Source organism: Adiantum capillus-veneris, chromosome 5 (assembly GCF_014529385.1).
Source record: "Adiantum capillus-veneris isolate H3 chromosome 5, ASM1452938v2, whole genome shotgun sequence".
Classification (NCBI taxonomy): Eukaryota; Viridiplantae; Streptophyta; class Polypodiopsida; order Polypodiales; family Pteridaceae; genus Adiantum; species Adiantum capillus-veneris.
In genome coordinates this window covers 145,036,482-145,059,302 of record NC_140935.1, presented here as the reverse complement: position 1 = coordinate 145,059,302, position 22,821 = coordinate 145,036,482, and the positions used below count along the sequence as shown (strand labels likewise).

At 42.1% G+C, this 22,821-nt stretch overlaps 1 protein-coding gene across 1 annotated transcript; it reads left to right on the top strand.

Annotated features, from left to right (window-relative positions):
• Window positions 1–3,299: 3,299 nt before the first annotated feature.
• On the top strand, window positions 3,300–4,567 carry LOC147458234 (uncharacterized). Its single transcript, XM_086511784.1, has one exon. The coding sequence runs from the start codon at window positions 3,697–3,699 to the stop codon at window positions 4,150–4,152; it is 456 nt and encodes a 151-aa protein (XP_086367910.1). The 5' UTR covers window positions 3,300–3,696; the 3' UTR covers window positions 4,153–4,567.
• The last annotated feature ends 18,254 nt before the right edge of the window (window positions 4,568–22,821 follow it).

Genomic DNA, 22,821 nt, shown 5'->3' with positions numbered 1-22,821 from the left:
GTGTGCCTGAAGCCTATTGGTTGGCCACCCAAGGGGTCCAATAATAATTTAGGAGATTTAATTAATTGATTTAGCATTTATCTAGCCCTCTCTATGAAAGGGTAAAGGGGGACACTTGTCTCAAGGCTACCCTTGCTGCTTGTAAGGCCTCCTGCTTATCATTGGCTAGGCTTGGAGGGGTCCAATGAGCTCCAAGCATGAGCTACAAGGGGGGGTCGACCCAAGCAAGCTAGGGGGTTGCTTAGGGGGTATAATAACCCACACACACGCACAAACACTCTCATTGTGTGCTATGCAAATTGCAAGAGCTCCCTCTCCTTCTCCAAGCAAGTAGAGGTGGAGAGCCTACACCAACACTCTTGGATATGGAGTGCAAATCCAACCAAGAGCCATGCTTCAATGCTTAAGCTTTCCATCTCCTTCTTCTTCATTACTATGCTATTATATATGCTAGCAATAAGAGTTATGATAAGTGAGGAACTAATTCTTTCTCCTACGAAATGTTTCTTCTTCCTCTTCCCTACCCTCATTCCTTGCTAGCTCTCTCCACCTTCGAAGGTGTTTGAGGTCTTGGGATAGTTAAATCTTTCTTCAAGTTTATGTTATGTTTGTTATGTTTATCTTTTTCACAAGGAACACAAAGATTGTATTGTAACAAGTCTCTCTTAATGGGAGAAAGCATAATACAAATGCCTATTGGAGGGGGGACCGGCTCCACATAAATTCGGTCCTCAACTGTTGTCATGTTCTCTAAATTCTCTCTCTTGCAAAAGTATTGTTCATGCCAAGTTAACTAATTGCTATGATTATGTTGCTATCTTCAATTATGTTCACCCGCTATGCTCACAAAGTCATTTCTCAAAAGTAGTCTCATTAATTTCCGCTACTCTCAAATTAAATAGGCCAATTTTATTACAAGAGCCAAGCTTCAATGCATGCTCATCTCCTCTACCATGCTAATTACTAAGCTAAGCTATGCTAATATTAGTGATTATGTGAGGAGATGTATATCTTTCTCGTAAGAATACTCCTTCTTCCTCTCAATCTACTCTCATACCCCGCTAGCTCTCACCATCTTCGAAGGTGTGTGAGGTCAGACCGTGAGGGAATTGATGTTGTGTTTAATAAGTGTTTTGCTTAGTGCTTGAAGTTTCCATCTTCATTGCACTAGCTAGTATTGAAGGAACACAAAGAGTTGTATTGTAAAATGTCTCTCTTGATGGGAGAAACCATAATACAAAGCCTTTTAGAGGGGGGACCGCTGGCTCCATGTAAATCCGGTGCTCAACAGTTGTCAATAGCTTATTTTCTCTCTCTTTTGAAGTATTGTTCATGCTATCTAACTAGGTGTTATGCTTTTTGTTGCCCTCTCCACCCAAGCACTCTAGTTATTCTCATTAGGAATCTATTCTAATGAAATGCTCACTATGTTCATGCTAATTTCCGCTACACACAAGTTACTAGGCCATTAAATGTTATAGACATGGCAAATTAAGTTCTTCAAGACTGATCTGTTCTTTGGTAGTAACAGGTTGGGAAGTCTTGCTCTTCTTTTCTGCACTCAAATAATCAGATACTATTTCTTTCACCATATTTGGCAAGCAAGGAACCGCCGCGTGTTTGAGGGGGATCTGGTTGTGGCAAGCTTTTGTGAAATCATACAAGAGAGCAGAGTGACGATCCACATGATCGGAGGCAAACAAGCTTGAGAGGATTGGTCTAGAACAATACATGTCATGATGACATCTTGTAATAAGTAAAGCCTACGAGTAGTTGTGGTTTCTCTGTCAAGCTGAAAACTCGTAATCCTTTGACCCTCGAGGCTCGGTCTGAGCTCGAGATTGGTGTATATTTCTGATTTTCTTAATACTATCCACTCACAATTGTGAGTTTTGCAAAAAAAAAAAAAAACTTGATTCAAAATATATGTACATTACAATTGTCCACAATGCTTATGTGTTACACATTCGAGAGCTTCAAACTTTACTCTAGGGGTGACTTCTTGAAGACAACCAATAATCTATTCCTTTCGTGCCTTTGTGTCTATGACAGAAAGGCCCTTTACGAAGCCACAAAAAAGAAAGAAACTTTCCTTGTTCACTACGACAAATGAAGAAAAGTGACTTAATTCTAATTTCTGCTGCTGTTGTTGCACCAATGCTGGAAAAACAAGTGAAAGGGTCATGCTGGCTTTCTAAACAAATAAGAAAGTATTAAAGTCATTAAGGTTGAGTGTAACAGGAATCGGTGTTCGGAAAAGGATTGCCTTAGCTTAGCTTGCGTCGGTTGACAATCGAGACTGGCCGATTGCAAACCATGGTAAAGGGAAGAAAAACGATGAAATATATAAAAAAATAGTTCAAAAATCTCACAAACTTATGCTAGTATTTTTGGTTTGCTTCTGTGTGATGAGGAGAAAATTCGACCGATGGCCGCTTTGATAAAAGAGACTTTCTGGAATATTGATTTGAATTTATTGTAATGCCTTGATTGTGAATACTAGTGTGTCACATGTACCATGCGTGTGTGGCAAACTTTACTTTACTAAAGGGACCAACTTTTAAACTTTAGTAATCATAGATGCCTTTGTGTCGATAGAAACTTGCACAACCACAAGTGACCATTGTGCAACCCATGTCAACATGTTGTCCCATTAAGACTTGAACGGGAAAAGTCTTAATAATATATGCGCATTACAATTGTCCACAATACAATGCTTATGTGTTACACATTGGAGAGCTTCAAACTTTACTCTAGGGGTGACTTCTTGAAGACAACCAATAATCTATTCCTTTCGTGCCTTCATGTCTATGATGGAAAGGCCCTTTACGAACCAACAAAAAAGAAAGAAACTTTCCTTCTTCACCCCGACAAATGAAGAAAAGTGACTTAATTCTAATTTTTGCTGCTGTTGCTGCACAAATGCGGGAAAAACAAGTGAAATGAGTCTTTGTGAAGTCCTTAAATAAAAGGACTCTTTACAAATCAAAATATTTTAACAAAATTATTGAATCACTATTTAACATCATGGATAGAACTCATATGAATACTTTTTAATCTTTTGTTCTCTAAAGCCCGCCAAAACAATGAAAGCAGCTTTTAGAAATAGCATAACAAAATTACTGAATCACTATTTCACATCATGGATAGAACTCCTACTGATACTCTTTGTAGCTTTGGGAAATAGCATTGGATAGACATATTTCTTTCTCTTCAAGACTTTTAAAGCTGTCTGGAAGGACACTTGTCGAACATGATAAATTGAACGACCTTCACCCATAATTCTCTCTCTCCACATACAAACGCACACACACAAACACACGCTCGTGTGCACATGAGTCATTTTTCTCCGTCGGCTTGTAGCTAGCTAGCAGCATGAAAGTGTTTACAGTATGTGCATTCTTGACAGCGGTCTACAATGTGTTAACAAGCTTTTATAGTTTTTGATCTAAGTACATCAGGTTGCCTATAGCCAGTTTTGTGTGCTTGGTTACAATGGTTCCTGCATTCATATCGGTAGTGTGGGCGTTGCACGACTTGTGGCAGCATCCCTTCTCCAAGCGCAAATACATCCTTTGTGGCTTTGCCAAATACTTCCTCGCCGATGCATTCCAAAATATTATCGATCACGTTAGCCTTGTCGAATATCCAAGTGATCTGCCCAAAAGTGGATGAGAGGCATGGTTTCACCCCTTTATGTATTCGTACCCGCTTACACGCTCATATGCACGCATCTTCTACAATTATGCACATGTCATCGACTTCACAGATGTCGACACCAACGGCGGAAAAGGCGATCAGCAAGATAGGCCCATGATGTATATTGAAGGCGCTTACGACCATGCTATCTCCATCAACGGCCATCGCCTCTGCCTTGTTGACATGTCTAGAATCAAATTTAGAGAAGATTTCTATGATCCCTGGGAGTCTGACTATCTCGGAGACAGATATTTTCTCTACCTTAGTGGTCCTACATATGAGAAGCACAAACCTCTGATGAGCAATGAAGCTGTGCGACTTGTGAAGGACATCCTATCTTGGTGGGCATCAAATCCTGAAAGACCAGTTCTAAAGTCTTTTGATAAAGATAGATTTACAGCAACATGCCCTAGTCTCTATCTCCTGTATTGTATCATTGATGAGGACATTTAGCAAAAGCATAAAATCGTTTCCATTGGCGAGTATGTTCACATTGAGTAATTAATCAGTTGCACAAGGACGTGGAACTTATGTCCTTTTTCTCTTGTAGCTTCCTCCCCCCTCTGTGGCTCTATGTGTGGAGAGTGCACTACTTTCTAACTAATGGGAGCTTGACAACTTCCATCATTCATGAGCTTTCCATTGTCACTTACCAGCCATAAAATGAAGGCTTATGTGCAAGGATTTGCAAGCCTCATGTGCACGGATTTGCAATCAAACATTCATTTTAGCCCTCGTACCTAGCCTAATTTTTATACTGTGTGTATTCTTGTTCTTCCACACTCCTAGTTTCTCATCACATTAAGATCATATAAGATTGTGAAACATCACATTACCATTTTACCTTGAGGCTTGAAATTTTTTCTTGGATTTGATTACTTAAAAGGAGATTAAGATAGAATTTTCATCTGGACAAAAACTATTTGAGAAAATTGAGTACGGGCACAAGTTTTATGCAAGAACTTCTCAAAATAAAAAGGTCACTCTCAGGATTTATGGAGCAAAGCATTATGCTAAGTCTTTATCATTTAATCTATAAGGCCTTCAAGGTTTCATGCTTTCAAAGGCATCTCAAAATCCTTTCCTTAATTAACGAGCATTCATTTCATATTTCAAAACTCAAGACATGTCTATCATTAGACTTACATACTTTTTATTTAAATTAGTTCCCACTATCTTATCTCAAGCAATCAACATTTTTGTCCTATCAAAAAGTACTTGAAAATATTATTCAACTTTTTTTGCTTGCTAAAGAAAGGCCCTAGTGTTGGGTTAGCTTAGGCATACTTTAACTGATGGCATCTACATGGATGGCCAATATTCTTTTAGACCTTTAGGAGAAAGCATGTGAGAGTAGGTCGTTATAGGTGAACTCGCAAGGTCGAACGCAAACGCAGACTGAGAGTCGGCAGGCTCCAAGCAGAATTTCGCACGACTGCACCTTGAATGCTATGTAGTCTTTATCACAGGCGGCATAATCTAGGGCTTGTCAAAGTTCGAGGATCTGAGCATGCCTAGTATTGCGTATGTTTACACGCGGAAGTCAAGTCTGCCTGCAATAGCGCGTGAGAGCCTGACGTGTCCTTGCGTGTTGCATCACCTCACGTTTTGTGCCAGCCGAAGATCGTGTCGAAACGTCGTCTTGACTCGAGTTTCTTGCACTTCACTAAATGCGGCCATACTTGCTATACCTTATCTTTCTCTTGTAGACCCTCATCTGGTTTCGAGTTTACAGAGCATCTCTAATTCCCCACATGTTGTCCTGAATTAGGGTTGCAGAGAAACACACACAGCTTGGAGAAGACTAAGGAAGCTCAAGGCACACAATAGAGAGTGTGTTTCTTAGTATGCAATGGAAAGATAGATAGCCCTAGAGTGATGGACGTATATACAATGCTCGGGGGAAAAAACCTCCTAAAGAGGGAAAAAATGCCCGGTGGTCCTAGTGTGTTCACACACATCACTACCACATGTATATGGTAACAAATCCCCCCTGGAGTGATGCGGTGAACAAGAGCTGGCACATGAGTAAAGGGAAGTGCCATACCCTGAGGACATGATTAGTCCACAAAGGGGAGTAAGCCCAAAGCTTTGTGGAAAGCTTCAATATTCTCATGGGACAATGCCTTTGTGAAAAGATCTGCAAGGTTGTGCTGTGTTGGCACATAAGCCAAGTTGATCTCTCTTGCTGAGAGCCTCTCCATGACATAGTGGTAATGCACCTCAATGTGCTTTGTGTGAGCATGAAAAACTGGGTTCCTCGCAACTACCAATGTGCTCTGACTGTCAGTGTAGATAGTGTTGGCAGTATCTTATCCAACACCCAAATCAGCCATAAGTCGTCTAAGCCATACACACTCAACCGTAGCTGTGAAGACTGCCTTGTACTCAGCCTCACAACTCAAAGTGACCACAGTAGGTTGCTTCTTGCTCAACCATGATATACATGAACTGCCAAGCACGAAACAAAAACCACTTGTGAACACTCGCGTGTCAAAACAACCAGCCCAATCTGAGTCCGAAAAGCATGTAAGTCTGGCGGTAATGATCCCCCCTTGGGATAAAACAAGCTAAGATGTAAAGTGCCACTAAGGTAGCGAAAAATTCTCTTGACAACATGCCAATGCTTAGACCCTGGGCTATAAATCTGTTGACCTCTGAGACTGCAAACTCAATATCCGGCCTCGTGTTGCATACATAAATGAGGCAGCCAACATAGTGACATCAGCAGGATTGCCAGCATCATGTAGACTCAAGTTCAAACGTGTTTCCATGGGAGTGGCAATAGGTTTTCAATCCTCAAGTCCAAACTTACATTCGTATTTCCATCACTAAAAAGAGGCAACAAAGTGTCATAAATATCTTGTGAGCTTACATTATTGTCTCTAGTACATGACAACAAGGGTTGAACAGAATCTTCCACAAACACTACATCCCGTGAAACCAGAATTCGTTTTGTTTGTGGATAATACAACCTGTAACCTTTGCTTTCAGCATTATAACCAACAAAAATACATTTGATAGCCTTATCATCCAACTTTTTGCACTGTGTAAGCATATGCTAAATAGCCAAAAACACGTATATGCTCAATAGAAGTATTTTTATCATGCCATGCTTCATATGGAGTAATAGAGTGCAAAGATTTTGTACAGACACCTATTAAGTACATAAGTGGCACACATGATGGACTCAAGCCAAAAAAAATGCGGCAAAGCTTGACTTTTGACCATACATCGTGTCATTTCCGTCAGTGACCTGTTTTTCCTCTCAGCAACACCATTTTGCTGCGGTGTATAAGGCACTGTATGATGACTAGCCAGAAATGCATTAAATTCATGAGACATATACTCCCCCCCTCGATCGGAATGGAGGGTGCCCATAGTACATCTTGAGACATTTTCAGCCATAGCCAGAAATTGTTTGAAGCACATAAAAACTTCGAACTTCGCTTTAAGCGGAAATACCCATGCATGCCTGGAGTAATCATCAATGAAAGTCACGAAGTAAAGGTAATTGCCCAAGGACAAAGTTTGCATGGGCCCACAAACATCACTATGCACAAGTTGCAACCTGCATGTGTCCCGCCTGAACCATCCTTTGGAAATTTAGAACACTGCATCTTACCCAAAATACAGCCTTCACAAACATGTTTGGCAGGTGCTTCAAGAGGCGGAAAAGAAGCAACCATATCAGATTACTGCAAACACAGCAAACTAGCAAAATTAACATGACCAAAACGTGCATGCCAAAGTCTTGCATCTGAAATAGCCCTTGAATCTGCAACATCATTTGCAAAATTTTGTGCACACTTGTCATACAAAGTGAGCTTATACAGCCCACGGCACAAAAGGCCAGATGCAACAATTGAGATCATGAACTGTACATCTCTCATCCACAAATTTGACTATAAGTCCAAGTCTAGTAAGTGCAGATACAGAAAAGAGATTCTTCTTGATCCCAGGTACATAAAGTGCATCAACAAGTGTGAAGAAACTGCCATTTGCAGCAGTAAGCACAATCTTTCCAACTCCTTGAACCGAATAAGAGGCATTGTTGGCACAAGTGACTAAATTCCCATGAGGGACAGACTCGAGAGAGGTAAACAATTCACGATGTGAGGTAATGTGCTTTGTAGCACAACTCTCAAAATACCACACATGTGAATCTGCAGCAACTGACAAGCTTGCATCATGGACAACAGGATTGTAAGTGCACTCTGCGCTAAAACCCATTCTGCATCAATATCAGCAACACAGTCTCCTTTCACAGAAGACTCAACAATGTAGTGGAACCAGCATTTGCAGTGGAACCACCCTCTTTCTTCTCAGCCTCTTTGGCCTTCAACTTAGGACACGACTTGATCAAGTGATCATTAGCTTTACAATAATGGCAACGCATCTTCTTTTTGTCCTTATCACTAGAATTGCCAGACAAAGTGCTGCCAGCAATAGCATTAGGAACAGAAGTTTTTCCACTCGTAGCAGAACCATAAGAAAAGGCTGCATTGCTGTTATCACCCTTTCTTTGAGAAGCAATAAAAGCTTGTTCAACTGCACGCTGTCTAGCCCTGTTTTTTCTGTAAAGTGATTCTTGCAACAACAATGTGCATAATGCATCAAACTTGACAACTTCTAGATTTCCTTGGGTCATAGTCTCCAAGTACTAGCAAAAGTTTGGTAAGAATCTGGTAAGGCATTAAGAAGAGTCTGCACAAGGGAACTATCTGAAATAACTTCACCTGCAGAAATAAGTTGCTCATTGATATCCTTGACACTAGCAAGGAAAGTGTCCATATCATCTTCCTCATGCATAATCTTCGACTCTAGCTCCTTACACAACAAAGCAATTTTAACCTCATTATGGCTTGCATAAAGAACTGCTAGAATATCCCAAGCCTGTTTTGCAGATTTTGCTAAACGGATGTGAGTAACAATGGTGCGCTTCATAGACAACGCAATCAATGCATGAGCATGTGCATCCTTTACATCCCCAACAAGCTTGTTCTGTTGTAGGCAAAACAACTCTAATAGCAGCAATCCTTGCAGCAAGGCCTGCAACATCCTCAACATCGCCTACATCCTCAGAACCAGGATGTACATCAATGCCCTGCACAATGTTCCAGATGCCCTTTGACACAAGAACATGTTGCATCATATAAACCCACATAGGGTAGTTGTCCCCATCCAACCTGTCCTCAGCAGCAAACATCTTGAACACATCTGTGTTGTTGTCATCCATGGTAAATGCTGCACCTGATGTGAAAACAGCCCGAAAGTAGTAGAAACGGAGCGGGACCAACACATGCTACACAAACCGTAGAAGACTAAAAGGCACCTGCTATGCAAAAAACGGCACTGAGAGAAATTTTGCACAAAATAACAAAATTGCATGTACAAACCTACCTATAGTGGAAATGGAGGCCGAAATGAGCCCGAATCAGAAATTTGAGGAGACTGAGCCCAACATTTTTATTGACTTACGAATGCTTGCCAAAGCTCACTGAAATCGGAGAAAGTGAGCAGGCGTGTGCTGGAGCAGCTGGCGACTAAGACCGAGAGGATGCAACCTGCTCTGATACCAATTGTTGGAATTAGGGTTGCAGAGAAACGCACACAGCTTGAAGAAGACGAAGAAAGCTCAAGGCACACAATAGAGAGTGTGTTTCTTAGTATGCAATGGAAAGATAGATATCCCTAGAGTGATGAGCGTATATACATACAATGCTCGGGGGAACAAACCTCCTAAAGAGGGAAAAATGTCGCGGCGATCCTAGTGTGCTCATACACATCACTAACACATGTATATGGTAACACCAGATCCCCCTGAAAAGATCACAAAAGTCATATATGGAGAGGAAAAGAATGACACGGTTGCCTGAGAGAGAGAGAGAGAGAGAGAGAGAGAGAGAGAGAGAGAGAGAGAGAGAGAGATCATGGTGCTATCACTCACCTGTATGCGTGGTTGTGTGTGAGAGAAAGAGACAGAGACTATCGTCTCGTTTCGAGCTTACAGAGCATCTCCAAATCGATCCGCCCTCAAAAGATCACGCGTCGGATATGGAGAGGAAGACAATGACACGATTGTGAGATAAAGAGAGAGAGACTATCAGTGTTGGGAAAAAATCATCTTTCCAAACAAACAAAATTTCTTTCCTTGAGTTTGCCAAATATTGGTATTTTTTGGGTTTTTACACTATTTTTCTCTAGTTTGGGGCGGAATTTCTCCTTTTCCCCTTACCTTCAACTGGCGTTTTTGAAATTGGAAACCACACGATATTGAGCTAAGGCACATTTTTCCCGAACATTGGAGACTATCAAAAACACGGGAAGAGACACCTCGAGATTTTGTCGAGAGGAAATGTTAAAAAAGCAAGTTACCTTTTTGTCTTTTCACACTATTTTTCTCGATTTTTGGGCAGAATTTCTCTCTTTCCTCCTGCCCTCAACCGACATTTTTGAAATTGAATCGGCACGATATTAAGTTGAGGCGCAATTGTTCGCATTTTTCAAAGTTCCTTTCCTCCCAGTGCTTGAGAAAAATGGTTTTTTCAAGAATGCAAATTTCACTTCCTTTGAGTTTGCCAAGTGGAAATTTTAAAAAATTAGCAGTGTTTTTCAAATTGTACGACATTTTAGAAAATTAGTATTTTTTGGTTTTTCACACTATTTTTCTCTATTTTGGGGTGGAATTTCTCCTTTTTGAAACCCTTGCCTTCAAGCGGCACTTTTGAAATCTGAAACGGCACGATATTGAGCTGAGGCACATTTTTTCCGAACACTAGAGACTATCGAAAACACGAGAAGAGACAACTCAAGATTTTGTCGAGAGGAAATGTTAAGAAAGCAAGTTACCTTTTTGGCTTTTCACACTATTTTTTTCGATTTTTGGGCAGAATTCCTCCCTTTCCTCCTGCCCTCAATCGGCATTTTTGAAATTGAAATGGGCACGATATTAAGTTGAGGCCCAATTTTCCACGAACACTTGTTGCAGGTGTCCATCGAATCATAAAGGCAATTAGGCCTGATTTACCCTTGCATCGATAGTGTTCGCATTTTTCAAAGTTCCTTTCCTCCCAGTGCTCGGGAAAAATGGTTTTTTCAAGCATGCAAATTTCACTTCCTTGAGTTTGCCAAGTGGAAATTTTAAAAAATTAGCGGTGTTTTTCAAATTGTTACCCTACTTTTGTCTATTCTACGTTGGAAATTCTCTTTTTCTCCTTGCACTCACTCGACATTTTTGGGATTGGAAACGGTACGAGACAAACCTGAGACACGTTCCACATTGTTCCCTTCATTTTGCCAAGATGGGACTTTAGGAAATTAGCGTCATTTTTAGGGTTTTAGACTACTTTTTGGCTTGCTAAGGAAAGGCCTTAGTGTTGGGTTGGGCTGGGCGTACTTTGAAGCGACTCTTTCGAGATCAAGAATGACACCTTCTTAAGGTCAAAGAATAAAATCTTCAAATACTGCTTGACAAGATGTGAAACACGGCTCTCTCCCATTCCATATAGGGAGTTTGCAAAGTTTCTACGTTCGTAATGGCTCACACCGTGCAATTGATTTGCTTGCCTTTTACGAGTCTCCTGATTACACACCCTCTCTCTCTCTCTCTCTCTCTCTCTCTCTCTCTTTCTCTCTCTCACTCGTCCATTTGTTGTTTCTTTGGTGTTCAACACATGAGCGTGGTGGGAACGCTAGACCACAAACACACACTCTTGGATTTCACTCAACTTGGCACCTCAAATTTCACAGTCTATGGCAAGAAGAGTATGAATGGATAAAGTGGGGGTACCCTTTTTGATTGATGTACCTTTGGCCACTAGTTTTTTAATGCCTTTGAATTTGATGTTCTCTTGCATGTATCTAAATATGTCTCAAATCCATTTACGTGCCAAATCCATTTAATAGATCTAATAGTAGGCTAGCTTTCAGACTTAGTAAACATTGAGAAAGAGAAGGGAGGATTGTAGTATATAAGTGGTGTTGCCGCTACAAAAATTAGTTCAAGAGTCTCCCTCTCCCTTATTGATCCTAAGATCTCTCTGTGTGACAGTGTGAAGTATTGCTTCTATGAACTTATTTATCCTTTAGCTAAAGGATGTTCTTTTCCCTTTGCTTCTTTTGAACATGTCAAGTAATAGTTGCGTGAACATTATTTACACTACAAGAGGTTGTGTGCTCTTGTGACGCTGTTAGCGACGGAAATACATTGGGTTTTTATAACCCCCGGCGTCGCTAAAACCGTCGCTACGAGCGTCGCTACGAGAGCGTCGCTATAAGCGTCGCTATAGGCGTCGCTATATAGCGACGCTTATAGCGACGTTTACATAGAAGACTATAGCGACGCTCATAGCGACGCTACAGAGCCATAAATAGCGACGCTCATAGCGACGCTACAGAGCCATAAATAGCGACGTTTATAGCGACGCCCGAGAGAATATTTTTTTGGTGGCAGGGCATTGAATGCCCTGCCACCCATCAACCATATTGTACTTGATTCACTTTTTAAAAAAAGTGCAAAGGTAGATAATAGACCCAAAATAGTCACCCACAAGACGCATTGTTTGCAAAATTGACAATTGTACACATCATAGGCAAAATGAATTGATTGGCAAATGTAATAATGACAATTGTACAACATCATAGGCATAAAGAATTGATTGGCAAAAGGAACTGCGGTGACAAATGTAATAATATACATGGTTCAAAAAGACGTATAAAATCCGTCTCATGATACATAAGCTATGAGAAACCCTAAACTAATGCTATCTAGCTATGGCTAAACTGACGTCGTCTAGTCAGACGTCTCATCGCGTCCAAGTGGCGTATCTGTCGGATTCTGCAAAAAAAGACAATAAGACAGCTTTCAGTAAGTATAAACATATAACGACATTTATAAAACAATACAAAAAATAAAAAAGAGTAAACCCTAATACTAACCATGCCGCCGCGAGAACTGAGAATGTCCATCAGGGCGTTTAAGCCCTTCCTGCCTGCGTACTCGCGCTCGTACGGTGTGGGATCACGTCCTGTCATTGACCACTGTCAAAACATACAAAGATCTCATTATGTTAGAACTAAAAAACTCATAAACCCTAAACTATCGAACATGCATAAAGAGCAATGTGAAAAGACTTACAAAATCGGCCTCAAATGATGCCCATCCACCGCTCCCCAAGTGGTGCGAGCTCCCTGCCTCTACTCGCGCTCTGGCTGCATCCTTTTGTTGCTTCCACTTGTCGGGATTCTCGCGCGCTGCTTTCTTCGCATTCTTCCAATCTTCTTTGGCCAGCCAATCTGGCCTATTCCACCCATTCTTGATTGCTTTTTGCACTTCGGAACGCTTGTGTTTGCAGTATTCGCGCATTCGAATCTTCATCAGGTCTTCATTGAAGCGCTGATCCCGTGTTGGAACGGGAAACTCATCATGAAGTATGCTGATGACTCTGTTTTTTAAATCACTTGGTACTTCACTCCATTTGTTTAGTATATAGTGTCTAAACAGCTGAGAGCAAAGACCACGCATGCGCGAGATCACCTTCTTGCCGTCATCATCCATGATGATGCCGCCGCTGATGTCGACGGAGTAAGGCAAGCCCTCTGGCCGGTGACGCGTGAACCTGGGTGTCCCGGCAGGGGTCTCTAGCGGCGTGTCGATGGGGGTACGGACGTCAGGTGTCTCCACCGGCGTCTGGGCCCCGAAGCAAGGAGTGTCGAGTGGGGTGACTCCTGGCGGAGTAGGTAGAGGTGTGTAGCTTCTAGGAACAGTCAGCCGTGCAAAACCTGGCGTAGATGGCGATGCTATGGCTGGTGTGGGGGCGGGCAAAGAAGGGGAGGGTAAAGAGCCTCGTCGAACACGAGGCGGTGTGGAGGCATCGGTGGCGGAATCCCCACAACAACCGCCACCGCCACCACTAGAGCGCCGATGTCTAGATGAGTGTGAAGCTCGTCTCGTCGACGCTGAAGCTTCGGAGCGCGCCGAATGCTCCGAAAGAGAGGGAGATGCGGATGGTGTAGGAACGCGCGATGATGCGCCAGAGCGATGACGCTCCACGTACCACTGTCTCTGCTGCGGTGACAAAGAAGAAAGAAACTCCTCATCATCCATACCTGCATTAAACACACGAATATTTAAACTTAATATTGAATGAATAGAGTAGACAATGACGCAAAGACCATTAAATACAATGATGTAATGACGCATATAAATACAATGACGCAATGAATCGAGTGATAGAAGAGGCAAGTCGAAAACTCAGAATTTTCAATCAAAAGATGTGAGCGCGAGTAGAAAAGAGCGTTATACACCATGGAAGGTACTTAGAGAGCCAGAGCCTTTACAACACGGATCAAAATTGTTCAAATACAATATTTGTGGCTTTAAGAGATCTCTCTCTCATCCTCGCATAACTCAGCATAACTTCCTATATCTATATAGAGCTCTCCGTTTAAACACATATCCTCTGTTTCATTTTGTAGCTCCTCTGCATGCACCCCATATAGAGTAGTAGCATCTTGATGCTCGTCTGGCACCACCGCAGCGGCTTCTGATTGAGCATCTTCTCTGATCTCCTCCATTGATGTCGTTGTGATTGGCACATGGTAGCCTTCATACGTCCTTGCACTACGAGGGGCTACCTCTATGACGTACCACCAGTTTGATGTAGACTTTGTAGGATGAAATACTACCTGCCAGAGCCACATAACTTACATGAGAGCTTTCAAGCACATAACTTGTAAAAGGGGGATGTTAACTATTTACATACTTACTTGTTCACAATGCTCGGGTAGTACGAAAGTGTCTCTTAGGTCAGTCCATTTCTTAGTAGAATCCACCTCAAGAAAACCAGACTCTCCTCTACGCACAGTAGCGTTGCGACCCTCCATGATTATCTTGAACCATTGCACGTCGAACAAGTCGACAAAAAATCCTCTGTAATCGATCCTCAAAATCTCTTGCAGCGTGCCGAAGTAAGTGAGTTCCGCCACCACAGGATCTGCATCAGAGGAACGTCGTCGACTAGACTGTTCAAATTTTGCCATGATTCCACAATCTTGAGTAAAACGCTTTTTGTCGATTCGTTCCACCCTAAAATGTCGACCTTTACACCATGCTGCTGTGTATGACTTATACTACAACGAACAAAGATTATGAGTGGCCGTTCAAACGTTTATAAATAAAGTCACTTGCTAGTCGTACATTGCAAACTTACCTTGGTCGCGCAACCCCGAGAGTACTCCCACTCTTCTTCAGTCACTTCGTCACCGCATTGTTGTGCGCTTTTCAATTGGTTGTGCAACCATCTTAAGCTCATGAAGGTTGGTAGGCTCTCCAGAACCGCTGGATAGTGCATCGGTGGTCGTCTTCCCCGTCTCCACTCGATTCGTGCCCTTTGTCGCTCTTGCTTTGCATCCTCATATTGTGAAATCCACTTTTGCATCACTGGATTGTGAAGCATGCAAAATCGGTTGATTTTAGCCTCTAGATCTTCCGTCATCTTCTTCTCAACACCGAGATTGCACATGACAATCCCAGATATGCGCTCATCATCTATGGTTCGCCATAGCGTGTCCCGGGATTTATCAAATCCGTCTAGCCACTCTCCAATGTACACTAGGGACTCTGATACCAACCAACCTTCTGCCATGCTACCCTCCGGACGTGCCTTTTGACGCACATATCCCTTAAGCGTTTTCATGAAACGCTCTAAGAAGAACATCCATCTGGAATGAACTGTGCCAGCTATTTCCACCTCATCAACTATGTGAACAAGAAGATGCACCTGAATGGTTAGCATTGTAGTAGGAAAATGTTTCTCAAACATGCACACAAGCTCCGCAGCATTTAAGTTTGGCGAATGGTATGGAGTCTACGTTGATCTCCTTTTGTGAGATCCATTGCACCAGCTTTGCAAGTTTGTAGATTGTGTTACGGATGTCGAGAGACAAACATCCCTCAATGGCAACCGGTAAAATAAACTGTAAAGTATGTGCAGCAATGATATTAAAGTCCACATTTTATGCAATGATATTAAAGTCCACTATGAACGTACCTGACACATTTTATGCCAATCGTGTGACTTCAAACCGGTAAGCTTTCCTTCTTTAGTGAAACACGTTCGGAGCGAGTGCATTACGCCAGTGGGGGTCCGCAAAGATCGAATGGCCTCTTTTACTTTGCGTTCTTGGGCTCTTGTGAAAATCCATGGTGCTTTAGGGAGTTTTATCGATCCATCAGACGCTGTTTGCGGCCAATATTGCTCCATACGATCCACATTTCTAAGGTCAACTCTGGCTCCCAAAGTATCTTTCTTGCCGGTCAAATGGTCCCATAGTAGATTACCCACATTCTTGAATATGTGCATTGGATCGAGCAAGTGATTGATCATGAGTCGGGGCTAGTATGGTAACTCGTACCATAGAGATAGTCTCTTCATCCCTGGAGGCAATCCGTCATCGCACATCTTCTTCTGCTCTAACCATGCTTGTGTAGACATCCTTGGTGGCTCTCTTCCCAAAAAGCGGTCGCGTAACACATGATTCTCTGGAAGATACGCTTGATGACCTTCGTAGATTTGCTTCTTCAGTGAGGGTGCCCTACGTACATTCAGTCTAGGTCCACATATGACACATGCTCTATATCCGCTTGTTTGAAGCCCTGCATGTATACACATGATAATAGATCAACTATGGGAAAAAACAATATTTACAGTGTCTGAGTGAGGAGTGTCAATAGATCACCTGAGCATTCTGTTAGCCCGGGATAGTCATGCATGGTCCACATTAGAATGCCTCTGATCAAAGCATTCCGTCGTCCTGTGTGTCGGCTCATATCCACCACCTCTATGCCAATCCACAATTGTTGTAGCTCTTCCAATAGTGGACGAAGATACACATCCATATTCCCCACTTTATATCGCCCTGGCACAATCAAGCTTAGCCATAGGTGCCCCTTCTTCGTAGTCAACCACGGGGGAATGTTGTAGTTGACGATGACAACGGGCCATACACTGTAAGATGTTGATCTTTGACCAAATGGATTTACGCCATCCATAGCCAGGCCTAAGCGCAAATTTCGAGCTTCCCTGGCAAAATCCGACCATGTTCCATCTATATGTTTCCAGGCTGCGCAATCTGCAGGAATTCATAGCACACCATCCGAAGATTTATTCTCCTCATGCCATGATGCTAGGGCGGCCATGGACTTACATTCGAAGAAATGCTTGATGCGAGGAAGCAAAGGAAAATGTCGCAAAACCTTTTGTGGAAATTTTGTCCCGTGGAGATCTACTCGATATCTTTCAGAATCACATTTCGGACACTTCTCCATGTCTGTGTATTCCCCTCTGAAAAGAATGCAGTCATTAGGACAAGCGTGGATAGAATTGTAATCCATTCCCAAGTTTCGCAAAATCTTTCTTGCTTCATCTCGGGAATCTGGCATCACATTGTCAGCTGGTAGTATGTGCTCTTTCAGCAATCTACACAACATAAAAATATGATACAGTCGTGTAAAAATCTATCAGATCATTATACATTTAGAGTTCTATTAAAGTAAACTAACTGTAATAGATCACCTGAAAAGCGTTGTGACGCTAGTGTCACTCCATCCAAACTTTGCCTGCATGTTGAGAAGAACCAGGAGTGCTTTCAATCTAGACATACGTGCTCCATTATACAATGACGTATCGGCTTCACTTTTCATATCATCATAGATAAGCCTTTCTGAATCCATGATCGTCTCGATCATTTCATCAATCTCGGGCTCAAACATTGCCTCGTTGGGAATGTGCTCTGCATGATCATCCCCCGAGCTGTCAGAGGCTACATCTTGTGGCCTCACATATGCTGCTTGACCAAAGCGCCTGCGAACACGTCTATTGGGTTGCAAGATTGCTGCTTGTTGGCCAGCGTCAGAGTCCGACGAGTTATAATTGGCAACAACTCGATCTATAATAGATGGATCGAACTCGCCAAATTCGTGAACGTGCTGCAAAGAAACACGTCTTGTCCGTCGCACAGCATGCTTGCATTGATTACAAGGACATAAGACCCTCGTTGAGAGATAGGTGTTTCGGTTGGACGGTCCCACATCCTCGTTGCTACTCATAATGAGGATAAAAAACTTATAACCTGGACAACAAATTTAATATTCTATTGGCATTCTTCGTCTTATCTCTCTCTCTCTCTCTCTCTCTCTCTCTCTCTCTCTCTCTCTTTACCTCACATTCTCTAGTCATGTCCAATCCCCGCACACCTCGGTCTAGAGGTGCACGGAGATCAGAACCACCGGGTTATAATCTCGTCTTTATTGGTCAATACCTATATTTGTGGGTACAAGAAATCTACACACCCACGTCTACATGATACTGCATGTAGTGGACAAAATCCCTTTGCCTCTTCTCTAGCTGTAGCACTTCACTTCATCTTAACATCTTTTCACAGTAGATCTTTTCACTGTTCGTCTAACTCTAAACCCTAAACCGTAAGTAATTCTTGCGTGGACTCGATCTAACGTAAATAAGCGTAAATCTAAATAAACGTAAATCTAACTAAAAATAAAGCTAAATCTAATTTAACGTAAGTCTAATGACTAGAGGTTGTCTAGATGGTCATTGTGTCGGGGATGTAGTGACTCTTGCCGCCCTGAAGATCCACCTTCTTCCCTATCTTTTGAAGACATTTCACCAGTACTTTTGGATCGACGGAGCCCACCATGAGTGAAGGCAGCAATACCCTATATTCCATTGAGGGCTTTCTTCACCCGCTTCATGCAGGCATCGCAGTCTATGGAGACCTAAATCTAATCTCATATAACGTAAATCTAAATCTAGCTTAAATAAATGTAAATCTAGTTAAAAATAAACCTAAATCTAATTTAATGTAAGTCTACATATAACCTAATCTTTAACGTCTTTTAAGATAGTTTCCTACGACGTTATAACTCTCTTCTTCTTGTGTGTGTGCGCGTGTGTGGATGTATGTGCCAATAAAAAGAGATAAATGGTATAATCTTTCTATCACCCATGCCAAGTATGATAGATTGATTATGCCATTTCCCTCTTGAATAATAGGTCTTCAGTTCAACTCCTCGTCGGTTAGATCTTTAGGTCTTTTAATTTTAATTAGTTTCCTACGACGTTAAATTAGTTTCTCTCTCTTTCTCTCTCAATGTGTGTGCGTTTTTTTGGATCGTATGCATGTTTTCTCTCTCTTTTCCTCTCTCAATGTGTGCGTTTTTTGTTTATGCATGTTCTCTCTCTCTTTTCCTCTCTCAATGCGTGCGTTTTTTGTTTATGCATGCTCTCTCTCTCTTTTTCTCTCTCAATGTGTGTGTGCATTCTTTGTTTATGTATGTGAGTGTGCGTTTTTGTTTTTGTTTGTACTCTCTCTCTCTCTCTCTCTCTCAAAAACACTATGTGTGTGTGTGTATGTGTGTGTGTGAGAGAGGGAGAGAGAAAGAGGGGAAGGGAACATGAGAATGAGGAGAGGGAAGGAGCATACCTGGCTCTCCTTCCTCTCCTCGTGTGTGTGTGTGTGTGTGTGTGTGTGTGTGTGTGTGTGTGGAGAAGAAAAAGAGAGAGAGAGAGAGAGAGAGAGAGAGAGAGAGTGAGGGAGAGCGTTACCTGCTCCTTGCTTGAGGGCGCCGAAAAACTCAGATCTGAGATCTGAGTTTTTGGGCGCGCTCGGTTATTTTTTTACCCCAGCCGGCGTCGCTATGAGCGTCGCAAATTTACAAACGACGCTCATAGCGACGCTTATAGCGACGCTCATAGCGACGCCGGGAAATTTTTTTTTGAGCGTCGCTGTGTGAGCGTCGCTAATATGAAGAACCTCTTGTAGTGTTACCGTCCTCTTTTAATATGGCTGCAAAAATTAGTTCAAGACTATCCCTCTCCCTTATTGTTCCTAAGATCTCTGTGTGTGACAGTGTGAAGTATTGTTTCTATGAACTTATTTATTCTTTAGCTAAAGGATGTTCTTTTCCCTTTGCTTCTTTTGAACACATCAAGTATTAGTTGCATGAACATTATTTACCATCATCTCTTAATATGGCTGCCTCTTCCTCTTCGCAAAACCCACTCGATGGACATTACGGTGGCTACGATGACAGCGTGGAACCTATGTGCGATGAATCTAGTGATGTTCGCTCGATGGAGTTTGAAGATGGTGACTCAATTGCTTGATACCTTAAAGAAAATGCTTAATGTATGCTTGGCAATAATACAATTTTGCTTTCTGTTTTTTTAGAGTTGAATAGGATAGTGCACCGTAATATGGCTACGCCATTCTTGGAACCCGATAGTGGCCTCATTCTTGATCGTGTGTCTCCACTCCGCACGAGGAGCGCTTGAAGTCTACCTAAGCTTGATGTTTCTTCTTCTCTTGGCGTTGGGCCCAAATCCCTCAAGTGTGTGAATCAAAGTGGTGTGGTAGCGCGTACACTTTTCAAGACTTGCGAGGTGACAACGGAACTAAGTAAGGCTTGCTTGCGCCACGTAGATATTCTATTGTTGTGTCCATACCTTACGAGTTTTACTGTCAAATTACCACACATGTGAATCTGCAGCAACTGAGAAGCTTGCATCATGGACAGCAGGATTGTAAGTGCACTCTGTGCTAAAACCCATTCTGCATCAATATCAGCAACACAGTCTCCTTTCACAGAAGACTCAACAATGTAGTGGAACCAGCATTTGTAGTGGAACCACCCTCTTTCTTCTCAGCCTCTTTGGCCTTCAACTTAGGACACGACTTGATCAAGTGATCATTAGCTTTACAATAATGGCAACGCATCTTCTTTTTGTCCTTATCACTAGAATTGCCAGACGAAGTGCTGCCAGCAATAGCATTAGGAACAGAAGTTTTTCCACTCGCAGCAGAACCATAAGAAGAGGCTGCATTGCTGTTATCACCCTTTCTTTGCGAAGCAATAAAAGCCTGTTCAACTACACGCTCTCTAGCCCTGTTTTTTCTGTAAAGTGATTCTTGCAACAACAATGTGCATAATGCATCAAACTTGACAACTTCTAGATTTCCTTGGGTCATAGTCTCCAAGTACTAGCAAAAGTCTGGTAAGAATCTGGTAAGGCATCAAGAACAGTCTGCACAAGGGAACTATCTGAAATAACTTCACCTGCAGAAATAAGTTGCTCATTGATATCCTTGACACTAGCAAGAAAAGTGTCCATATCATCTTCCTCATGCATAATCTTCGACTCTATCTCCTTACGCAACAAAGCAATTTTAGCCTCATTACGGCTTGCATAAAGACCTGCTAGAATATCCCAAGCCTGTTTTGCAGATTTTGCTAAACGGATGTGAGGAACAATGGTGCGCTTCACAGACAACGCAATCAATGCATGAGCATGTGCATCCTTTACATCCCCAACAAGCTTGTTATGTTGTAGGCAAAACAACTCTAATAGCAGCAATCCTTGCAGCAAGGCCTGCAACATCCTCAACATCGCCTACATCCTCAGAACCAGGATGTACATCAATGCCCTGCACAATGTTCCAGATGCCCTTTGACAGAAGAACATGTTGCATCATATAAACCCACATAGGGTAGTTGTCCCCATCCAACCTGTCCTCAATAGCAAACATCTTGAACACATCTGTGTTGTTGTCATCCATGGTAAATGCTGCACCTGATGTGAAAACTGCCCGAAAGTAGTAGAAAAGGAGCGGGAACAACACATGCTATATAGCACAAACCGTAGAAGACTAAAAGGCACCTACTATGGAAAAATGGCACTGAGAGAAATTTTGCACAAAATAACAAAATTGCATGTACAAACCTGCCTATAGTGGAAATGGAGGCCGAAATGAGCCCGAATCAGAAATTTGAGCAGACTGAGCCCAACATTTTTATTGACTTACGAATGCTTGCCAAAGCTCACTGAAATCGGAGAAAGTGAGCAGGCGTGTGCTGGAGCAGCTGGCGACTAAGATCGACAGGATGCAACCTGCTCTGATACGAATTGTTGGAATTAGGGTTGCAGAGAAACGCACACAGCTTGGAGAAGACGAAGAAAGCTCAAGGCACACAATAGAGAGTGTGTTTCTTAGTATGCAATGGAAAGATAGATAGCCCTAGAGTGATGAGCGTATATACATACAATGCTCGGGGGAAAAAACCTCCTAAAGAGGGAAAAATGTCGCGGCGGTCCTAGTGTGCTCACACACATCACTAACACATGTATATGGTAACACCAGATCCCCCTGAAAAGATCACAAAAGTCATATATGGAGAGGAAGAGAATGACACGGTTGCCTGAGAGAGAGAGAGAGAGAGAGAGAGAGAGAGAGAGAGAGAGATCATGGTGCTATCACTCACCTGTATGCGTGGTTGTGTGTGAGAGAAAGAGAGAGAGACTATCGTCTGGTTTCGAGCTTACAGAGCATCTCCAAATCCGCCCTCAAAAGATCACGCGTCAGATATGGAGAGGAAGACAATGACACGATTGTGAGATAAAGAGAGAGAGACTATCAGTGTTGGGAAAAAATCATCTTTCCAAACAAACAAAATTTCTTTCCTTGAATTTGCCAAATATTGGTATTTTTTGGGTTTTTACACTATTTTTCTCTAGTTTGGGGCGGAATTTCTCCTTTTCCCCTTACCTTCAACCGGCGTTTTTGAAATTGGAAACCACACGATATTGAGCTAAGGCACATTTTTCCCGAACATTGGAGACTATCAAAAACACGGGAAGAGACACCTCGAGATTTTGTCGAGAGGAAATGTTAAAAAAGCAAGTTACCTTTTTGTCTTTTCACACTATTTTTCTCGATTTTTGGGCAGAATTTCTCTTTTTCCTCCTGCCCTCAACCGACATTTTTGAAATTGAATCGGCACGATATTAAGTTGAGGCCCAATTGTTCGCATTTTTCAAAGTTCCTTTCCTCCCAGTGCTTGAGAAAAATGGTTTTTTCAAGAATGCAAATTTCACTTCCTTTGAGTTTGCCAAGTGGAAATTTTAAAAAATTAGCAGTGTTTTTCAAATTGTACGACATTTTAGAAAATTAGTATTTTTTGGTTTTTCACACTATTTTTCTCTATTTTGGGGTGGAATTTCTCCTTTTTGAAACCCTTGCCTTCAATCGGCATTTTTGAAATTG